The 21,467-nt window shown below is 35.5% G+C and overlaps 1 protein-coding gene across 1 annotated transcript; it reads left to right on the forward strand.

Annotated features, from left to right (window-relative positions):
- The first annotated feature begins 2,322 nt into the window (after positions 1-2,322).
- LOC150081289 (uncharacterized) lies at positions 2,323-10,945 on the forward strand. The gene is made up of 2 exons (XM_090379607.1): positions 2,323-2,442; positions 9,281-10,945. The coding sequence occupies exon 2, from the start codon at positions 9,446-9,448 to the stop codon at positions 10,694-10,696; it is 1,251 nt and encodes a 416-aa protein (XP_090235733.1). The 5' UTR covers positions 2,323-2,442; positions 9,281-9,445; the 3' UTR covers positions 10,697-10,945.
- The last annotated feature ends 10,522 nt before the right edge of the window (positions 10,946-21,467 follow it).

Here is a 21,467-nt window from a genome sequence, read left to right on the forward strand (position 1 = left end):
CCTTAAGTAAAAATTTTGTGGTTGTGACCTCTAGAAATAGTGTTGGTCCTTAAGTTTTGCACACCAGTGTATATGGGTCTGCAAACTTTTTTTTGATTTTTGAAAGGTTTCGTAGATTTCAGTAGTTTGGGAACCACTGTGTTAAGTGCTACCTGTGAATTTGAATAGTGTGAGCGGTTCAACCGTAGACTGACGTGAGGATGTTCTCGGTGACCCAAGAAGTGGGCATCCGTTTACTGAAGATAGAGTTACAAAAGTTTGGGAAATTTTAGCACGAGATCATCCTTTGACCATCAGAAGGGAGGCTGATGAACGGGATTGAGTAAGGAGACGGTTCGTTAAATTCTGCATTAAGATTTAGGGAAAGGGAAGGCCTGCGTAAAATTTGTGCCGCACAGCCTCACTGATTAGGTGAAGCAATAAATAGTGTTATGGTGCTATGACATCATACAGATTTGTCAAGACAATCCAAATTCCTCCACTGTATTGCCACTATCCTGCTTTGCTGGATAAGCGTTTCAGTATGCCCAGAGACGAAGCATCAGAGCACGCAGTGGAGTTCAGAATCTACACCATGTCCAAAAAGTTTCGTTTAGAGAAGTCTAGGATGAATATTATGCTGATCATGTTTTTTAGCACACAGGGTGTGATTCAGAAGGAATTTATACCTTAATGGGACGGTTTCAATATATAGAGGTGCATTTCCCTGTGTTCGAGAGAAAATGTCGTTCTTATTGCATGACAATGCACACTTGTTGTGAAAAAATTTCTGAAGAAATATGACAATATAGAGATCAGTTGTCCAACTACTCACCTAATCCAGCATAAAAAAAAAAAAAAAAAACTAAACTATTATATTAGGGTTACCTGGAAAATTACTTTCAAATACCCATGTGTATTGTGGCTGCAAAAACCCCAATATCTAGGGAGAAAACCTTGCTATCTACGCCTGTGAACGACTAACTCAGCCATGGAGTGAAAAAAGCCCATTAAAGTTCCTCGTGTCATCGACGGGATTCGAATCCGGGCCTTTTCCACGCGGTGTGGAGAGGAAATATACCGCTGTGCTATCCGCGCAGACTATCCTTTTTCCACAATATATTCCCCGTTTCCCTGATAATAGAGTCACCGACAACAACTAGTTCCTTTGGGAACAGCGCATTCTGCCTTGGGAGTTGCCGCTTTGTTGGGTGATATTCAAGTGCAAGCTCTGGCATTGATGTAGGCAGCTGAGAGCTTGATGGGCCCCTGAATTTAAATCCTTCGAGGGCATCTACCCTGTCCTTCAAGCTCTCATATAGGCCCATGACAACGCTGAGTTGGCGCCTGATTTCATCACACTCCTTACAGCCCGCACACACAAAGACCCTTGGCAATATCATGTCCTGTTCGTCATTGCTCCACAAACATCAAACAAGCAGTGTATTTCAAAAGGCTGTGATTCAGACGACAGACGTCCCCCCTCAGTTCTTCCCTGAGCCACATCACTCCCATCTGTTTGAGCCTTTTGCTTTGTTGCTCTGGTCTGAGTTATGATTTCTATTCAATTTCAAATACAATTCCAATACAAAATATAACACTAAACTTATATCGCAATGCAGTTATAACACTATATATATGTATTTTGTGTTAAGTTGAGTAGAACCCATTTGTTTAAAACAATTGGAGAAGATTCGGATAATATATTTTAAATGCAAATAATAGATTTTTTTTTTCCCCGGATAACAGATTTTAAGGGCGATCTAAGTAATGTATAAAATATTAGCAGGAAAAAAAACTTAAATGTAAAAAAATTACAATAATTAGCATTTTTATTTTCCCATTATATACCGAACATCCTCATACAGTAATTCATTTAAAGCTGTATATAATGCCCAAAGAATTTAATGAAGAATTCATTCAACTTTACAAAAACAACTCTACTTTTTGAAAAACATTTTCTATGAAAGAGGTATTTTAATAAACATTTATTGCACTATATTACTAATTGCACTATACTACTAAAGGTATTGCACAATACTACTAAATTCTTGTTCTGCTATTGTACAGCACAATTTGTGTAAAGCCCTGTATAGTTTGTTTCAAAAAATCCACTTAATTGCGTTAAATAATCTTGATTAAATTATCGTTTATATGTACAAAATGTCATTTGCAGCTTTATTATTTTATAAAGTAACCATTAAACTTTTAACTAAAATATTTACTAAAATCCACCAAACTCCTGAAAAATATTCACCTAAAATAAAAATATTTTTCAATAGATTTAATGTAAATTCGCAGTTTTGTTGTTCGATTGGCGTGGTGGCGCTTTGTTTTGTGGGAAGATGGTAGACAGCGAATAAAGAAGTGAAGTTTGCGCCTAATTTTGTTACTTGTTGTTTCATCGTTTTACGTGTTTTTCTAGCATCATCTGTATATTGTACTTAAAAGAACTGCATCAAGGTAATTTATTACGTATTTATTTTGTTTAATTTTACCTTTTGAAACACAATTTCTAAACTAAAGTATTTCGGTTATGAACTTCTGTACTTTCTTTCGTGAATACACCTTGCGATTCGTAGCAGCCATTTCTTATTTTCAACTTGTTCGATTTCCATTTTTACTAGAAATCTGAGTTATTATATAAAATTTAGTTAGAAGGTGGTTACTTATATTTAATATTAAGATAGATTGTGATATTCTTTGATGTTATGTATAATTTTATAACTAAAATCGATGTTTTAGTAATGATTGGCCTAACTTTATTGAATCCGCCATGTTGGTTATTCATGAGCATTGTTTCAAACAGTTATGTCCATGCCGGCATCTTTGTGTATTATGTTATTTAAAAAGATACGGATATACAAATAGCTTAAATGAAATAAAACGTGACAAACTATAAATAAATAAATAAATAATTACTAGTAACAAACGCATAAGGTTTTTCTCTTTTACTTGACAGTTAGATTAATCTATACAAGTATGGCATAGATGTATTCTGAAGCATGAAGTTGAACTTCGAACTTGTAATGATGATCTTTTTGCTTGTTATATTAAACTTGTGTAAATGTCAAATAAAGGAGCATAAAAACTCCATTTGAAAATACCATATAAAATTTTTTAACGACTTGGACATGACCGCTAGCATTATAATTTAGATGCTAGAAGAGTTGACGTTACTGGTAGTTTCTGATATACCGATTGATTTTCGTAAGGTGATTTTGCAATTTCTTTTTTGATAATTTTTAGCATATAATAAACATTCTTGTCGCAGTGCTCTCTGGATAAGCGTTTTACAAAAGGCGTTCAAAATGTTGATTGAAATATTTAAAATATCTCTCGGGAGGTGAGAGTATGAAACATGTTACATTGAATTCATCATGCTTATCTGGAGGTACGCCACATGGATCTGAGATTTGTATCTATTGTTAAAAAGTCCAAATCATAAAATTACTACTTAACATTGTTATGGTTAATGCTATGGTGGAGGAGTAAACAACTAACTGTAAAGGCACTGTAATATTGGATTTTTTTTTCAAAGCCGTAAATTCGTGTTTTTTCAAGTTAGAACAAAAGATTGGACTGCAACTGAAGGATGAATCTTAATATTTAATATTCAGAAGCTAAATAACAGGATTAAAGGAGATTGACACAGATCTATTTTTGGTTAAGCAGTACCCCCCAGTAAATACAGCATCCATGATTTTTTTTTTTTTTTTTTTAACTTATGTAAAAATCAAAACTGAAAGTATTGAAAATATTTCCTTAGATGTGGGCTTGCATTTTCACTGGCTGATGAGTGAATTGGGAACCCGACTCTTCAGCCAGTGAGTTCCCAACAGAGAGTTCCAAATAGAGCTGAACTCTGTTGGGAACTTTTTGGTTGCTAAGTAGAGAAAGTTTTAAGTAAGAAAATTACCTATCGTAACAGAGTGTAGCCATTGATTGGAACAAATCTGGTGAAACCTTGCATCAGTGCAAGCACAGTTCATTTACCATTAACAGTGAAGAAGAAATACAAGAATTGCCCAAAATTGTAGTGAAAAAAGAATGTAGTGTATCAAAAATTAAGATGAATTTTTTTTTGCAAAATAATAATTTAATATTATAAATCAGAGGTTGCCAAACATGCCATTTTGTGACACCTTGGCAATTTAGTGTCTCCCAACATACAATTTGAAAAGTCAAAAATGAAGCTAAACCTGCAGTTTTAATTCCACTTTTCAGCCAGAAATTTATGACCCATATTTCAGTGTCACTGGAACTAAGTTTGTTTTATTCTGCTTTTATTGTTGATATAGTACCAGCACAGGATGTTAGTGAACTCCTTAGGAAGTTGATCCTGTAATGACAAATGTTTAGTCATTAATCTAGTAAATTTATTTTATACATGTAAAATATTATTATTTTATTTTATTTATTTATTTTTATTACAAGTACTTGGTTTTAGTGGCCCAATATGAGAGCCATGGTGGGGTTATTATTATTATTTAGCCATATGGTGCAAGGAAGCCTGAAGCTTATGCTGCACCAACCAAAAAAAATTTCCGAAGTTATTACTCTGAGAGAGTAAAAGGGAATCACCAAGAAAAAGAATGATCTCCAGCTCAGGACCCTGGGTGTGCCAAGCCCATACTCACCAGATGTGAGCCCCTGTATTGATTCTAGTAGCTTCCTGATTGGCACACAATGTATTTCCAATGTAATATGATACGCGGAAGGAAAAGATTAGCCACTGCTGCTTAGAAAACCTGGTGTGCATCCTTTATTACACTCTGCATTTTTGCCAGTCCCACAGGGTGGTGTTAATGTGGATTTTACTCAATTTCCTGGATTGTGACCTGAAAGAGTCGTTAACTTCATGGGTTATTTTCATTAAGAGAACTTTTTTTTTTTTTTTTTTTTTTTAAACGTCATTACACTACAAAATTATTACATGGATATCCTGATCACAGGTTGGTTGTGTGACCAAAGGTTCCGGAACTGGCAGAGGTTCTGGAATGCAATGCTGTTAACAAAGGTAATAATTGTGGTATAATAGAGGAATGGTTTTGAATTAAATTTCAATAGAATTTCAGCACTGAACTACAAGAGATTCACAAACCTTCGTTTGTGTTTTTAATGTAATTGAAATGATACCTGTTTTAAAGAAAATTGCAAATCAGGATATTATGAGTAGTGGTAACAGTCAAACTGAAAGTGTAATGTACAAAGGGTACTCGGAAAGTTTTGCAATGACGCAACAATGAATCACAGGAAGCTGCATGTTGAGACATGTTCGTACGTGCATAGTAGCAGCCGTGCCAAGTCGATGGGCTCAGTTATTCATTAGTAGTGAGAGTGTAAAGTGCTTGCGATGGCATCGTGGTCACGAAATGAGATAAGGACAGTTTTGCGGTATAATTTCGTGCGTGGTTTAACCATAGACCAGTGCTTAGAAGAAATGACTCTTGCACTAGATGATGATTGTCCACATCGTACAACGATATTCAGGTGGTATAGAGAATTCCAAAGGGGAAATTTCACTCTGGAGGATTCTGAGAGGCCGGGAAGGCCACGAACGTCAGTTACGGAGGAAAACATTACTGCTGTGAGGAAAATGCTTGACGAAAACAGGCGAGTGACCTACCAACAGATAGAGGATACTTTGGGCCTAAATGCACCAGCAATTTGTTCGATTCTGCAAGATCATTTGCACGTGAAGAAACTTTGTTCTCTCTGGGTGCCGCATCAACTGACTGAAGAGCAGATGACACGACGTGTGACTTGGTGCCGGGAGATGTTAAAAAATTTTGATAAGGGACAATCTCGGTATGTGAACAACATCGTGACAGGTGACGAGACTTGGCTGTACTATTACGATCTGCCGACCAAGGCTCAAAACAAAGTTTGGGTCTTTGATGATGATGACACACCCGTAATTGTCAGAAAATCCCGATCTGTAAAGAAGAAAACGATAGCTGTATTTTTCAAATCGAGTGGAATTGTGGAACGTGTCGTTTTGGACACGCTGAAGACAGTCACAGCTAAGTGGTATACTGAACAATGCCTGCCTAAAGTCATTGGATCTATGAAGAACCTGCGGCCAAAGTCAAGAATGGACACCTGGTACCTCAATCACGATAATGCTGCAGCTCACCGCACCAAAGCCTGCACCGAACATTTGACCACGACAGGACTGAAACTTCTCGAGCACCCTCCCTACAGCCCAGACCTTGCTCCCTGCGACTTTGCACTGTTCCCGCATGTGAAAATGAAGCTAAAAGGGAGGCGGTTTTTCAGTGATGAGGACCTTCTACGGGCTTGGGACAAGGAGTGTGCTTTACTCAAAGTGAAACTTGGCAGAACTTGTTTAAAGATTGGTTTCGGAGGATGGAGAGGTGTATTGAATGTAGAGGAAATTACTTTGAAAAAATTAAATAAACAAAGCTGTATTGCAAAACTTTCCTAGTACCCTTTGTATAAGTTTCATGCGTTTTTAATGCTTCATGCATATGTGATCAAATCCAGTCTTTTGTTTTGTTAATTATTCCCTGACCGTGATACTTTTGATAGAAAAAATGAATAGTATTATAAATGAGAGATAAAAGAAAAGCATGCTCATATGGGGGGGAGAAGAATTATAATTGGTTAAACTACCACAGATTGTTAATGAGAACTTGCTTTTGACCATCATAACTTTTGCTGCATTTGCAATCCACGTGGATTGCAGTCATAGCCATGTCAAACCCAGAATATGATGTACCTTTGGGTAAAGTAAAATGACTAACTATGCTTGTGTTGTAGAATTATACTAAATGTGTAATCATATTACTCTTATAAATAAAATATCAAATTAAATATCATTCACCATAAGGCCTTTTATGAAATTAAAGATCGATTATTGATCAGTTAAATAATCCGAATAGTTAATTTACAAATATAAGACACTCAGACCACCATGAAGGAAAGTCTGCAGAGAAAATTTTGCTATCAAGAGGCTTTATAATGTAATGTATTTTAGCAAAAGATGTTAATCAAGTAAAATGAAATTCAAGTGCTATATGATGATAATTATTTTTAAATAACTTTTCTTTATTGTTTAAAATAGTTACTTATATCTTTATTAATAAAAGATAAAATATTTTGAAAATTTGACTTTATTCAAAGATATTTGAGAATGTATGCTGGTAAATCTGTTAATAGTTAGCACTGTAGTTACGTTTGATATTCTTTTTTAAAAAATCCATGTGGATGTGATACTTTAAACCAGTGGTTTTCAACTGTGGTGCCGCAACAACATTCCAGGGGTGCCACGTGATTTGGGTTTAAGTTACTTGAACTTATTATTTTTTTAATTTATGTTTATTTCATTATAAAAAGGTGTACAGTATCTTTTTAATTTTGAGGTGATCTATAATTGATGTTTATTTAGTGCCTCTATATAAAAGAATAAAATTATATACTTTATATATATAATTCATATTATGAAATGTAATTTTAATAATTATATTATTAGAATAAATATCATATAACATATATTTTTTTAATATTTTATATATATATATATACACACACACACAGAGAATCAGATCTAACAGGCAGAAAATTGAGTAGGGGTGCTGCCAAATAAAATAAATTACTTAGGGGTGCCGTCATTAAAAAAAAGGTTGAAAACCACTGCTTTAAACCTTACCTGGAAGTACTGCACGTAAGGTTAACTCATTCTTTATTTTGTTAGTTTTATCTCGCAGGATTTGGGAATGCAATGCATTTCAGCCAAGTTTGTGCTTTGAGTTCTCACACATCAGGATCTTTGTTAGTGTACAGGTCTGTATTACATTTTGTTTCTTCCATCATTACTGGTGACATGGATGTATGGCTACTTCCTGGATTCAGGTCATAGTTGTTCCATAAAGGTGGTTTTGAGAGTAGTGACTACTTTTTCTGTACCATTCAGGTAAAAGTTTAGTTGAAGTCAACTTAATGTGAATTTGCTGATACATGCACCATATTTTACTAACATCCTTTTACATGTTGATACATATACCCATAAGCAGATAAGCACAATGGGAGGTTGATTAGTTATTATTATGAATGTCACTGTACAACAGGATAGCATAAATTGAATTTGGTTTTCACGGTTATTGTCTTACCACATAATTTCCTTACTGTAATAATCCTCTTAATATCACATTTTGTTTGTCAACCATTTTCAAATGGTTTTTCTTGTTTCTTGCTAACTGCCTTGTTATCTGTACAGCTGGTTCATTTTTCTTCCATAGTTTTTCGTATTTAAGTGCACATGGTTTTTATCTAAGTCCAAACAGCATCACAAAAAAATTTAGAGAAATCAATACCAATAATCTGTAAGTTGATGTAACTTATGCCAGAAAGGTATTAATTTTAGATAATTTTCTGTATACATAAAAAAATGCAATTCATTCATTCTACTGCACAAACTAATTAAAACGTTACTGAATTGGGAAGCATTTTGTGATGTAGAAAGATTGACAGACAACTGGCACCACACCAACTATGTATGGTGTGGATTTATTTTGTTTGAAATATATATATGCATGCACATGGTATGCTTGTGTGTTAGTAAATTTATTTTTTGCTACTTTCTGAAATCATCAGTAATGTCAGATTTCATTTTTGGTATATGTATTTTTCATATCATTAACCCTAGTTAATGAGATGGAAAATGCATTCAAACATAGAACTACAAAGTGCTACTTGAAATATTTTTTGTTGACCACCTTTATTGTGCTCTAAGTGTGTGGGTGGAGTAGCCTGGTCACACAATAAGTCATTAAATTGGATTCAGTGATAATTGCAGAGAAAAATATAAATTAATACTTAATTTACAGATGAGTATGTCACAATTATAATCTTGCTAAGTATAAAATAAGATACGGAAAAAATTGAATTTATTTAAAATTCACACTGGTTGCTTTTGGACACAAGTTGCCCTCAACATGCTGTTCCAATAGGCCACAGACCACCTGTGGACCACATGGAATATGCTAGGATAAGCTACAGCATTATGGGAGTTTCAATCAAAGAAGTATATGGTGGAAGTGAATCACAAATTTTAATGCCATCTTTACAGGGGCACCTGACATAAAATCACCTTTACAGAAATAGTTTTAAACTGTTCTGTTTGTGTTATTTTCACAAGTGATTGTGTTATTTTCTTACTTCATCCTATTCCTATTGTGTATTTATCTAACCATATACATATAGACATTAAGTAAACTACTTTTTTCATTTCATCTAAACTAAATGAATTTTTTTACTAATAAGTATTTATTTTTAGGACTCTGTGAGACAACTGATTATGATCCTACAGAGTAGTTTGGAGATGGCCTGAATTTTTTCATCATCAGTGAGAGAGACTTAGAGGTAAAGGAAATTAACTTAAAACCAATTTTTACGTGTGTTCACATATTGTGGATGTTCACAAATTGTTATTGAAACTGAAATGAAGGATAAATCACAGACCAGTGTTGAAAGTCAAGAAATGGAAAAAGGGAAGAGTCCTCAAAACCCAAAAGAAGCTGGAGAACAAGAAACAACTCCAGCCACAGCTAATACTGACAGTGCCAATGACAGTGAGGTGCACAGTGAGGCTCAAGGTAATGGTGACGTTGGAACATCAGCTAACAGCGAACAGGAAGCTAAAGAGGTATCGGAAGATGACCAAGTTAAAGAGTCCAGTGATGCAGAAAAGGGATCTGGAGATGCTCCAGCAGCAGAGAAGGATGAAGCAGATGAAACTGCTGAGAAAAAAGATGAAGAGACAAAAGAAGAGGAAGAAGGAGATGAAGAAAAGAAAACAGATATAAAGGAAGATGATGAAGAAGGGCAGAAAGAAATGGGAAAGGATGGGAAGTATGTTATAATTAGTAAGAAAAAACTCTGGGTTAGTGGGTTGCCAAAAAAAATAACCGAGGAAGCTCTACGAGAACTTTTTACCAAACATGGTACTGTTGTGAGAGCAAAAATTATTAAATATGCTCGTAGCGCCCGATGCTATGGATTTGTTACGATGTCTACTAACGAAGAAGCAACACAGTGTATTGAGAAACTCAACAATACTGAATTCCAAGAAAGCCAGATATCTGTTGACTGGGCTCGACAGAAAGTACCATTTTGGAGACCAAGATTTGGAGAAGGAAAGAAGGATAAAGCGAAAGGAAAATCTTCAAAAAGTGGTGAGAGTGGTGGTGAAGATGCACAGAAATCTGGGGATGATGGTGAAAAAGAAAAGAATCTAGATGATAAGAAGAGATTTCGAGGGAGAAGGGGATTTATGGGATTTAGAGGAGGAGGACGTGGCCGTGGAGGTATAAGAAGTAGGCGTTCATCAAACAGGGATTTCTTTGACAGACCTGGTTTTAGATCGGGAAGATTTGATGAACTGAGATATCGTCGTGAACGAGAGATGAGAGGAGGGAGCGATCCAAGGAAAATGCAAGATTATTACAGGCAGACAGAGCGTGTACATCGAGAGGAGATGTATCGTCTGGAAATTGAAAGGGAGCGATTAAAGATTGAGAGGGAAAGATTGAAGCTGGAAGAAATGAGAATGGATGGTGGAGATTACTACGGGAGAAAGAGAGATGATTTTAGAGGTCGCCAACAGAAACGACCATATGAAGACATGGATCCGTTTTGGTCTGATAGGAAAAGACCTTTTTATCAGCAAGGTGGTGGATGGTATAGTGGGTAATTGTGAATTGTAAGAGAAGAAATTTGTATGTGCCTGTTCTCAGAAAGTAGTATGCTAGGTATTCTAGGTGTACTTTCCACATTCACATTGTAATCACAAATTTTATTGTTTGAAGGAGGTTGTGATTGTGTGCAGCCTTTGTTCTGTTCTTTTTAGTAGCATTAAGATTTTCCATAATGTCGCACTTTACTGTTTTACTGAAATATACTATCCTGTCATTATTCCCATAACTATGGATCGTGCTAAGTGTACACCTCTGTTCTTTAATGGAAATAAAAACATTTTGTTTTCAGAAAAGATTTGTAAGTATTTACTGTGATAATTTAAAAACTTTTTTTTAGCTAAGATTAAGGAAGTGCAGCACCATGCACTTACTATTGACACTATAAAACACAGTTAATATTGCATTGGTAAAAAGCATTTTAAGCATTAAAATGCACTGCTCATTGAATATCATCAGAAATTATCAGTTAAGGTAAGCATGACTTTCCCTTTGTAGAGAGATGCTGTTAACTAACTGAACTCTAATTAAATAATTAGTCAGTTTTAATTAAACTGACTTCAGCAAGATTGTGGCAGAATGTATGAAACTACATAAACTGTTGCCCAAATTTTTAAACTGCACTTTGTTAGATGATGTAATTTGTTTTGGAAATATATAAAGCAGATACTACAATGGTGTTTTTTTTTTTTTTTTTTTTTTTACACTATACAGTTATAAAAGAATAAAGCTGTTTTACAATGGTATACAGTAGGGCACCTCTAATCTTGATTGCCATAGTGTGGCATTGTTTATTCTTAACTTTTCTATTATTTAATAATCACTCTGAATACAATTTAACACACAAAAGTAACATCCAACTTTAAAATCATTTGACTACAAGGCTCCAAAATTGGAAACCTAAGACTTAAGAGGTTGCTATTTTGGGGATTTTTCTGGTTGCCAGACAAAGCCACTTTGTATTTTCAGATATTCTGTTCATGCATTTGGTTGATTTAAACACTTTTCTGTGATTTTAATCTTACATTCAGAATGCTCTCTTCTGTGCCTGTCCATAGGATAAGGACAATAAAAGACAATCGTAATTTTTTTTTTTTTTTTTTTTTTTCACCCTATAACCTTTTATTAATCATCCATATTTTGATGGTGCTTTTCAAAGTAGTCCCTATCTGATGAAATGCACTTACTTGTTTGTGGTTAATTTATTGTGTGTGCACTGTGCAATAAACTTATTACAAACTTGTAAAAATAAGTTTGTCAGTCTTGTTAAAGCTTTTGTGAAAAAAAAGGGCAGTAGTGCACTGTATTATCCATTATATTGTGTTGTGTGTCTTCATAAGTTTATACAAGCGTTAAAAAAAGTAAAAGTAATGGCTAAAAGAAGAGAAATTGCTGAAAATCTTTCTGAAGATGAAAAACAAGATTTTGACTCAGATGATTCAGTAAAAGTTCCTGACTAGAATAATTTATCAAACGAAGGAGGAGATACTGAAATACCAGAAAATATTGAAGAAGTGCTTCAAGACCGGGTGACAGAAGAAAACAGTGATGAGCAAATTGAAAAGACTTGAGATTGAAGCAACTGAAACATGAAGTTATTGAATATACTGAATACGAAGGATGCCAAAAAAGATTTGATTTTACAGGCAAATCAGGACTGCAAATAGATGTAGCAAAAAATAATGAATAATGTTTTCATTATTTTTTGATGAAGTTATAAATTTTATTGTAACAGAAACAAACAGATACACTGAACAGAAAATTCAAGTTCCTGAGCTTTGTGGCAGAGTTGTTAAAAAAAAAAAAAAAAACTGTTGATGAGATATTTTTTTTTGGGCTTCTTATGTGGATGGGACTAATAAGATTGGGCAGTATTTCATCTTACTGGTCAACCAAATCTATCTATAACTTAATAACAGAAATTGGCTTGCAACACATTTGAATTGTTACGCCTCATTCACTTTACTGACAATGAAACTGCCATTCCAGGGGAAAGACTCGGTCAGATACAACACCTGATAGATGTTTTGCAGCTCAAATTTCAGAAAATATTTTTCCCCAGCCAAGATTATGTATTGACAAAACTCTTATTCCTTGGAGGGAGAGGATGATATTCCAACAATATATATCAAATAAAGCTCACAGATATGGAATCAAGCTCTTCAAGTTAAGTTCCACTAAAGGATATACCTAGCTGAGTAAGATTTATTCAGGTAAATCTGAAAATTATAGCAAATCTTTAGGTTTAGCTTCAGAGATCTGCAAAGAATTATTGCAAGGACTTATAAATGAAGGTAGCACCTTGTACGTAGACAATTTTTGTGCATGGTACAATCTGGTGTTATTTGCCAAAAAAACTCGTGATATGTAACAAGCCAGTAAAAAATTTATGCCTGAAGACGTCAATGCACTCAAACCTGGATAAAGGGCAGATGATCGCCAAGAAATTAAAAAAATAGAATTGTTGTTCTAAAGTGGCAAGACTATTGACAACAAAGCATGCCCCAGAAATGGTTGATGGACCCTCCACCAGTAAAGGAAGACAAAAAGAAGCCAAACAAAAACCACTTCCTATTCTAGCATATAATAAAGGAAACACAGGCATTGATCTGTTGGACCAAATGGGTTCATATGCCACAATGCTAAGAAAGGGGATAAAGCGGTACTGCAAATTAGCGATAGAGTATATACTTGGTATATCACTTGTCAGTGTATATGTCTTGGAACCCAGCATGCACAAACATGCCATATAATAGTACCACATGAAAAATATAAAGATAAGCTTTCGGAAGAGATAGTTATAGATTTACTAAAATTAGCATGGAAAGAGAAACTTTAAAAGACAAAAAGTGGTAATTTATATTAACTACAAAATTCGATGCAAACAACAAGAAAGTTAGAAGAACGTGTTTTATGTTATGCAAAATTGAGAGTCTGAAGGAAGATCTGTTAGCAATAAGGTGAAAAGAGTTTCTACTTATTGCCCAGACTAATCATCAGCCTTTCATGTGTTTTGGTCAACACCACAAATTTACATAATTTTGTAATTGTAAAATTCATATAATAAAGAATTTTTAAATGATCAGCAGTTACTTGCTTATTTTTTCTGATAGTGCTGTGCAAATTTCATCAGATGTATCACCAGCAGCCACACTTTTCAAAAATTATGTAAATTTCCATCAATCGTTGGCACTATGAGTGAAACAGATGGTGTCAGCCATATATGTCCAACGTGGGGCCTAAAAAACCTAATGGTGTTGGATATACATGGCCGGCGTGGCAGTCAACATGTTAATGCTGGCTGAATACTTGATGACAGTATGAGCATCGTGAGGTCTTGCATGGTTGTGATGCAGTATCCACTACCTGTGTGCAGTTGAGGTTGTTTATGACAAATGTGATCCCACAAAGTGTGAAGTGCAGTACAGTTCTGTAGTGAAGTCCTGTAAGAGTCATATGACATGATACAACATGCTGGTAAACCATTCCTTGAATGTCAAAAAAAAAAATAGATGTTACCATAACCTTTCCTGCAGAAGCCATAACTTGCTTTTTTGGTGTTGGCGATGATGTAAATTTTCACAGCTTTATTAGTAGAGCTTTATTGTTTGCTCTCTGAGTTGAAATGATGAGGCCATGTCTCCACTGTTATCACCTTGTGCAGAACCTTGCCATCTTCGGTAACCATTTGTTTCAGCTCCTAACAACATCCATGCAAACTTGTTGCTCAGGTTTGAGTAGTCTTGCAACCCAGCATGCACAAACATGCCATCTGTAAAGGGTCATGGAGAATATGGTGCATGCTTCTTAATGATATTTTCAACATCTCTGCCAGTTGCCTTACTGTTATACAATCTCTCACAATTACAGAAGCAGTGTTTTTGATTTCTGTAGTGACAGCAGTGGTTGGAGCTCCGGGACTGCTGATTTTTGTGATTGAATCATGTCTATCTTTAAACATTCTAAGCCACCTGTGAGCTGTGCTATATGGAAGTGTAGATTAACCATAAGTTTCTTTTAACATTTATATGCTTCAGCTGATGTTTTCTTTAGATGGAAACGAAATTTAAGAGCAGCATACTGTTTTTCATGTGTGAATCCATTGCTACATGAGCATAAACTTGAACAACTGATGAGGTCTTTGTGTGCACAAGTCAACTGTGCAGTTGCTATGTTATACAGCTTGTTTTGGTCTTAAATTTTGAGCTCAGCTAGAAATAGCAAGCAGTATGGTTTTTCACGAAAAATTGTGATAATTTTTTTATAGAACAAACCTTGTATTTTGTGCTGCTAACTTCCATATTAGCATGATATACCGTACAGTAACACCTCAATATACAAAGTAGATGTGTTCCCAAACTTTGCAGATAAAGCCTGTTTTTGTGTTTAAAAAAAATCATCACTGGCTGATGGTGCTGAAAAATGTCACTCATCAGTAATTATTAAGTGGGTGAGATGTCAGGATTCAATAACCACAACTTAGAATTTGAAGTTGTGGTTATTGAAGGGTTTAAAGAATATGGTGATGGTATGGGTTGCAGTTCTTCACTGCAAATGTAGTGAAGAACTATAGTGTATAACCTTTCTTGGATTTTTGGTTACTTTACCACAATTTTCAGTGTACTTTCTGTCAAGAGATGTACTGGATAATAGGTATAAGCCAGTTCGTTTTTTTCAGTAAGAGTCACTTTATTTGATAAATGAAATATCAGTGATATATGTGATCGAGGAACAATGTATGGAGTAACACCAAGCAGCATTTATGCAGTTTATATAATTTCACATTGTAGCTCATGCAGGCATGATAGTAGGAAGTCACACGTAGTATACTGCACAACATGTTTAAATATTTGAATAGCAGTTATGCATGTGTAACTTGGCAAAAATTGACTTTTAAATGGTTTTTTTGGGGGCAAATAATAAAATCATTGTTCTTACTGTGTACTGACAGAAAGCTTTGATATTTCTTGTTTACTAGCCAGCAAATACTTCATCACAACATAACTTAGAATATCCATCAGGACTATAATTTTTGTGCTCATTTATAGTCAATTTTACCAACTATGCAATTCGGCGATGTTGCTATCTGAATATTTGGAAGCTAAAGGGTATTGACCTTGACATGCTTATAGTGACTTACATTATTAGCATTAGTAGTGGCATATGATGAAAAAAAAAAAATATATATCATCAGCCAAAAAAAAACCCCTTCCCATTTCACCCATCCATTCACTTTACATATTTGTCTAGTTCTGCCTTGAACTTATTTTAGTTGTTAACCTTCACTACAACAGATGGAAGTTTGTTCCAACTATCAACCACCTGCTGGCTAAAGGCAAATTTCCGGAAATCTATTCTACAATTGTCTTTTCTCAATTTGAATTTGTCTCCTCAGGTGAGTAATCTCAGCAAGAGGGAGAATCCAATTATCATTGAGCTTGCTCAAACCATTCAAGGCCTTATACACCTCAATTAGATCACCATGTATTTTTTGAATCCAGATCCTTTGTGACCACATCATAGAATTCAATCAAATTTTTCATACTAAACTTCCCCTTAACAAACCCATGCTGTGTGTGAACTATAACTGCAGTCTTCTGTATATAAAACTGCATTGCTTCTTTAACCGGTGACTCCATTATTTTCCCTGGAACAGAAGTTAAACTAACAAGTCTGTAATTACTTGTCACCCTTTGATTCCCCCCTTTCACATCATTATCTTTCATTATTTCTGCATTGGTCTTTTGTAATATATTAAATTTTTAACAGTATGACAACTATAGAACGTGAACTAATTTTGGTGCTACTCTTTCAATTTTTTTTTTTTTTTACTCTGATATCATTAATATATATGCCTGTGTAAATACCATAGTTTTATTCCCCTTATTTTTACTTTTATATTGCATGTTATTTTAACAATTATTGTTTGAGTACATAAATATTAAATGCTACTTAAATTCATGCACGCACAGTATGCTTCCTTGTTTTATTAAGGTTGCAGTTACATGAATTAAAATATTTCATTTATACTTAAACACCTGATATACAGTGCATCATGTGAACTGGTGCTGGTTTTTCGGGTGCCCTACTTTATTGGGTTGTGTTTCTGGAGTGGATAAAAATACTTATTTTGAAAGCTTCTGGTATGAAACCTTTCAAAATAAGGCCAGTGACTGCAGTGAACATTTACAGTTAGAATTCCAAGGAGCAGTTAAGACCTTGCTTAAGAAGTTACCCAAGATATACCAGATCATAATGTAATATCAGTTATTTTTTTTTGCATTTTAGATTTCCCAACTGATCAGTAAAATTGGCAGTCTTATTCAATGATAGTGCCTGCTTTAATTTGATCTGATAAGGGGCTATCGAGTTGTGATTAAATTTTTGGTACTCTTTCTTATTTGGAACAATAATTGCAGCAGTCTATATATTATGTTTGATGAGCCTTCCAAAACTTTAAGATTACATTACATATTCATTGCTATATGACTGATAATGCATGGAAATGCTGTCTAAAATTGACATGATGATCTGGTTTTTTTTTTTTTTTTTATATATATTAAATATGTAAGATGGCAAAAAAAAATAATAATCTAGGCAATTTTAGCTCAGAAACAAAGCAGTTTAAATGTATATTGGTAGATAATGCCAAGCCACAATGACTGACTATAGTTGAAAGCATTTCATCTAAATTATATGATTTTTTATGGTTTCCTTTCTGTTATTTTTTGTGAAATGTTTAAAAGTTGTCGGTGCTATATATAAATTCACCTCTTTATTATAAAATGCTTACACAGAATATCTAAGTTGCTATTAAAAATTTGTTATAGTGGGAAATGAAGCAAGGAAGCAGCATCAGGCAAAAAAATGAGTAATCCTTTAAACTTATTTAAACCATCTACAACACAAGATGCAAATTTGCACCAACAATTATCAATATAGCATTAGTAGAGGCATATGATGCAAGAAAGCAAGCTTATATAGCATCAGCCAAAAAAAACCAAAAACTCCCATTTCACCCATCCATTCAATCCAAATGTTTGTCAAGTTCTGCCTTGAACTTATTTAAGTTGCTGACCTCTACTACAACTGACAGATTATGATGCAAGAAAGCAAGCTTACAGCATCAGCCAAAAAAAAAAAAAAAAACTCCCCCGCTCCCACATCACCCCTCTGTTCGTTCCAAATACCTGTCCAGCTCAGCCTTAAATTTATTTAGGCTATCAACTTTCACAACAAAGGGTGGAAGTCTTCCACCAACCAACTATCCGCTGGCTAAAGGCAAACTTCCACACATCTATCCTACATCTGTCTTTCCTCAATTTGAATTTATGCCCTATCAGGAGATTATTCTGAGCAAGAGGAAGAATCCCATCTGCATTGAGCCTGCTCAAACCATTCATGGCTTTATACACCTTAATCAGATCACCTCGCAGGTGCTCAGTCTCCAGACACTGTAATTTTCCAAAATTTAAGTCTTCCTTCGTAAGAGCAACCCTTTGTTCCATTCACTAATCTTGTTGCCCTTCTCTGTACTCGTTCCAACAGCTTTACATCCTTCTTAAAATGAGGCCTCCAGACCTGTATACAGTACTCAAGGTGGAGCCTGACCATTGCCTTATACAAGAGGATAATCACATCCTTATCCCTGATAGAAAAATTCCTGTATATCGTTGACAAGACACCATGAGCTACTCTTGCAGACCGTCTGCACTGCTCAGAAAACTTCATATCTGCCTGCACAATTACCCCTAGGTCCTTTTCGATCTCTACCACTGTCAGTGTAGTACCACAGAGTTGATACTTCACTCTGGGGTTACAGCTTCCCATACTTTACATTTGTCAATGTTAAACTTCATTTGCTCAACTTTTATAGATTCTGTTGCAGCAGCATACTGTCATTAGTGTCCTTAACAACCCTGCCAACCTTTGTATCGTCTGCAAACTTGGACATTAAGCTTGATATGCCATCATCAATATCAAATGTAAATACAGAAAACAACAAACAACACTGAACCCTGAGGGACTCCATTAATAACATTAGTCTACAATGAGCAGTGTCCATTGATTATCACTCTGTCTTCTCCCACTCAACCATCCCTTTATCCATAGCAGCAATTTGCCTCCAATGCCACACTGCTCCAATTTGTTCAGCAGTCTTCCATGTGCAACAGTATCGAAAGCCTTTCTATGATCCAAATATATGATATCAAAGCTATTCCCTGCATCCAGTTCCTTAGTGACCACATCATAGTATCAGATTGTCAGGCAAGACTCCCTTAACAAAACCATGCTGTGTCCGAGCTATAACTGAACTCTTGTCTAGATGATCCTGCAGTGCTTCTTTAGCCAGTGCCTCCATTAATTTTCCTGCAACAGAAGTTAAACTAACAGGTCTATAATTACTTGTCGCCCTTTGACCCACCTTTGTGAATTCGGGTCACGTTTGCACAACTCCAGTCCACGGGTACCTCGCCTGAGTCAAAACAAGCTCTCATAATTATGGCTAAGGGTTTGCTTACTTCCTTTGCTGCCTCCTTTAATATAACTGGATGGATCCCGTCCACCCTGTGGGTGCCTTTTTTAGTTTATCTTGAACAAGTTCTCCTCCACTTTGCTCTTGGTTATTACAAAATCATCTAGCTCACTACTAGAGTTTAAATTACCTCTGGCATTCCCCTCCCTGAATAACTCCTCATGGGTGAATGTAGATGCAAAATACCCATTTAGTTTGTTTGCCACCTGATCAGGATCATCAGCAGTTGAACCATCAATATCGAGTGGACCAATCTGATTCATCCCTTTCCTTCTAGAGTTTACTTAGGTAAAGAACTCTTTTCTGTTTTTCTTTGCATCCTTTGTCAAGGATTTCTCATAATCTGCCTTTGCCTGCCTAATCTCCTTTGTGACTTGGTTACAGACCAGCTTATATCTATCATAGGCTTCCACGTCACCCATTAATTTTTATGTATCCCATGCATTTTTCTTCTCTGCCATGTCTTATTAGTTGATATGTAAAGCCTAGTAGCTTCCAAGATAAGTTCTTTGAATTCTTTCAATTTTGAATTTGCTGTTGGTAACATCATCAGTTGGTCCCACTGTATAGAATTTAAATACTGTTTCAGACCATCATAGTCACCTTTACGAAAGCAATAACCCTTCCCTTTACCCTCGATAGTAGTTACCTCTTTGGGTAAATCCCACTTCAGCACACTGTGATCACTGCCACCTAGTGGTTCCTTTATCTGCAGATTCTTAATGCATGAAGAATCGCTACTGATAACCAGATCAAGAGTATTACTTTCTCTGGTTGCCTCCCGAACATGCTGATGTAGAAAACAATCATCCAATAAATCCACAAAAGCCTTGCTAGTGTGTGAGTGATCAACCCACAAATTCCAGTCAATATCTGGGAAATTAAAATCCCCCATTATAAGACTGATTTACTGGTGCACTATTTCCCTGTACAGTGTCTTATTATACTCATCAAAGTCATTAGGCCTATAGCACACTCCTACTCTCAATTTTGATCTCCCAATGCTTATGTCACACCAAACTGACTCGACACTGCAGTGTCCAACGATGTCGACTGGCTTCACTTCCTTGGATTTTATGTGTTTCTTAACTAATAGCATAACTACTCCTCCTTGTCTATCCTTCCTGTATACATTGTACACACCAAATTCCAGTTCTGCATTTTTTATATCTGTGTGACACCACATCTCTGATATCCCAATAATATCTCTCTTTGATGTTTTGAGCAATACCTGAAATTCATCAAATTTATTTACCAAACTCCTAGCATTGGTGTACATACAAGTATACATGCACCTGTTCCTATTCTTAGCTACCCTAACACAACCTATGTGTTTACTTGTACTGCAATGACTTCCAGCAGTCTCTTAAATACCCTGCATCTTGTTTTCCAGGCTGCTACTCATTCCAATAGAAGCAGTGCAAGAATCACTTTCGCCTCTGCCAGTGGCTGCTGTTAATCTATTAGTCCTTGTATCTCCCCAAGCTAGCAGTTTTCCGACCCACATAACACTGGCTCGGTAGCATCAGCAAATATTCTTTCACCCTTTCCATCAGATGTCATCTGCGTGCAGATGACATTATGGTCATAAGCCATGATCCCAAAGAAATAAGATGAAAATCATAATCAGTTACGCTGATTAAGATTTTGGACTAAAGATGAATATGGCTAAAACAACAGTAATGATGAACAAGTATGCAAGAGAAAGGGATATAATGATTGAAGGAGCAGTAATTGAAAAGTTGTTGTTATTTGGTTTTTAGGAGCATTAGCAACTAAGGCCATATTGATCCGATGATATGCGGTGGTCATTCCCTGACTTTTCCGCATCCTCTATATTTTGTGGTCACGGGCTCAAACACTGTTCTAATCACGAAGAGTGTGCTAAGCACTGCTGCTCCTGCCCACCTGGCTACGGAGGCGCCTTGAAAAGGTGGAGTCATATACTTATCTGGGACAAGTCAGCTGTAATAATGATAAATGGCTGGAAGTCAAGAGTAAATTTTGGATGGATAGCATTCAGGAAATAGTCAGATCTGAGGAGCAATATCCCAATTTGTCTGAAACGTAAAATAATGAACCAATGTATACTCCCCACCATGACATGGAAGTGAAACTTGGGCATTCACCAATAGAATGGAAGAGAAGCTGAGAACTACACAGCGAAGAATGGAACGAATTATATTAGGAATCAAACTGTTAGATAAGAAGAGAAACATGGATTAGGCAGCAAA

The sequence above is a fragment of the Mastigoproctus giganteus genome, chromosome 8 (assembly GCF_048544385.1).
Source record: "Mastigoproctus giganteus isolate SK-2022 chromosome 8, ASM4854438v1, whole genome shotgun sequence".
Lineage (NCBI taxonomy): Eukaryota > Metazoa > Arthropoda > Arachnida > Uropygi > Thelyphonidae > Mastigoproctus > Mastigoproctus giganteus.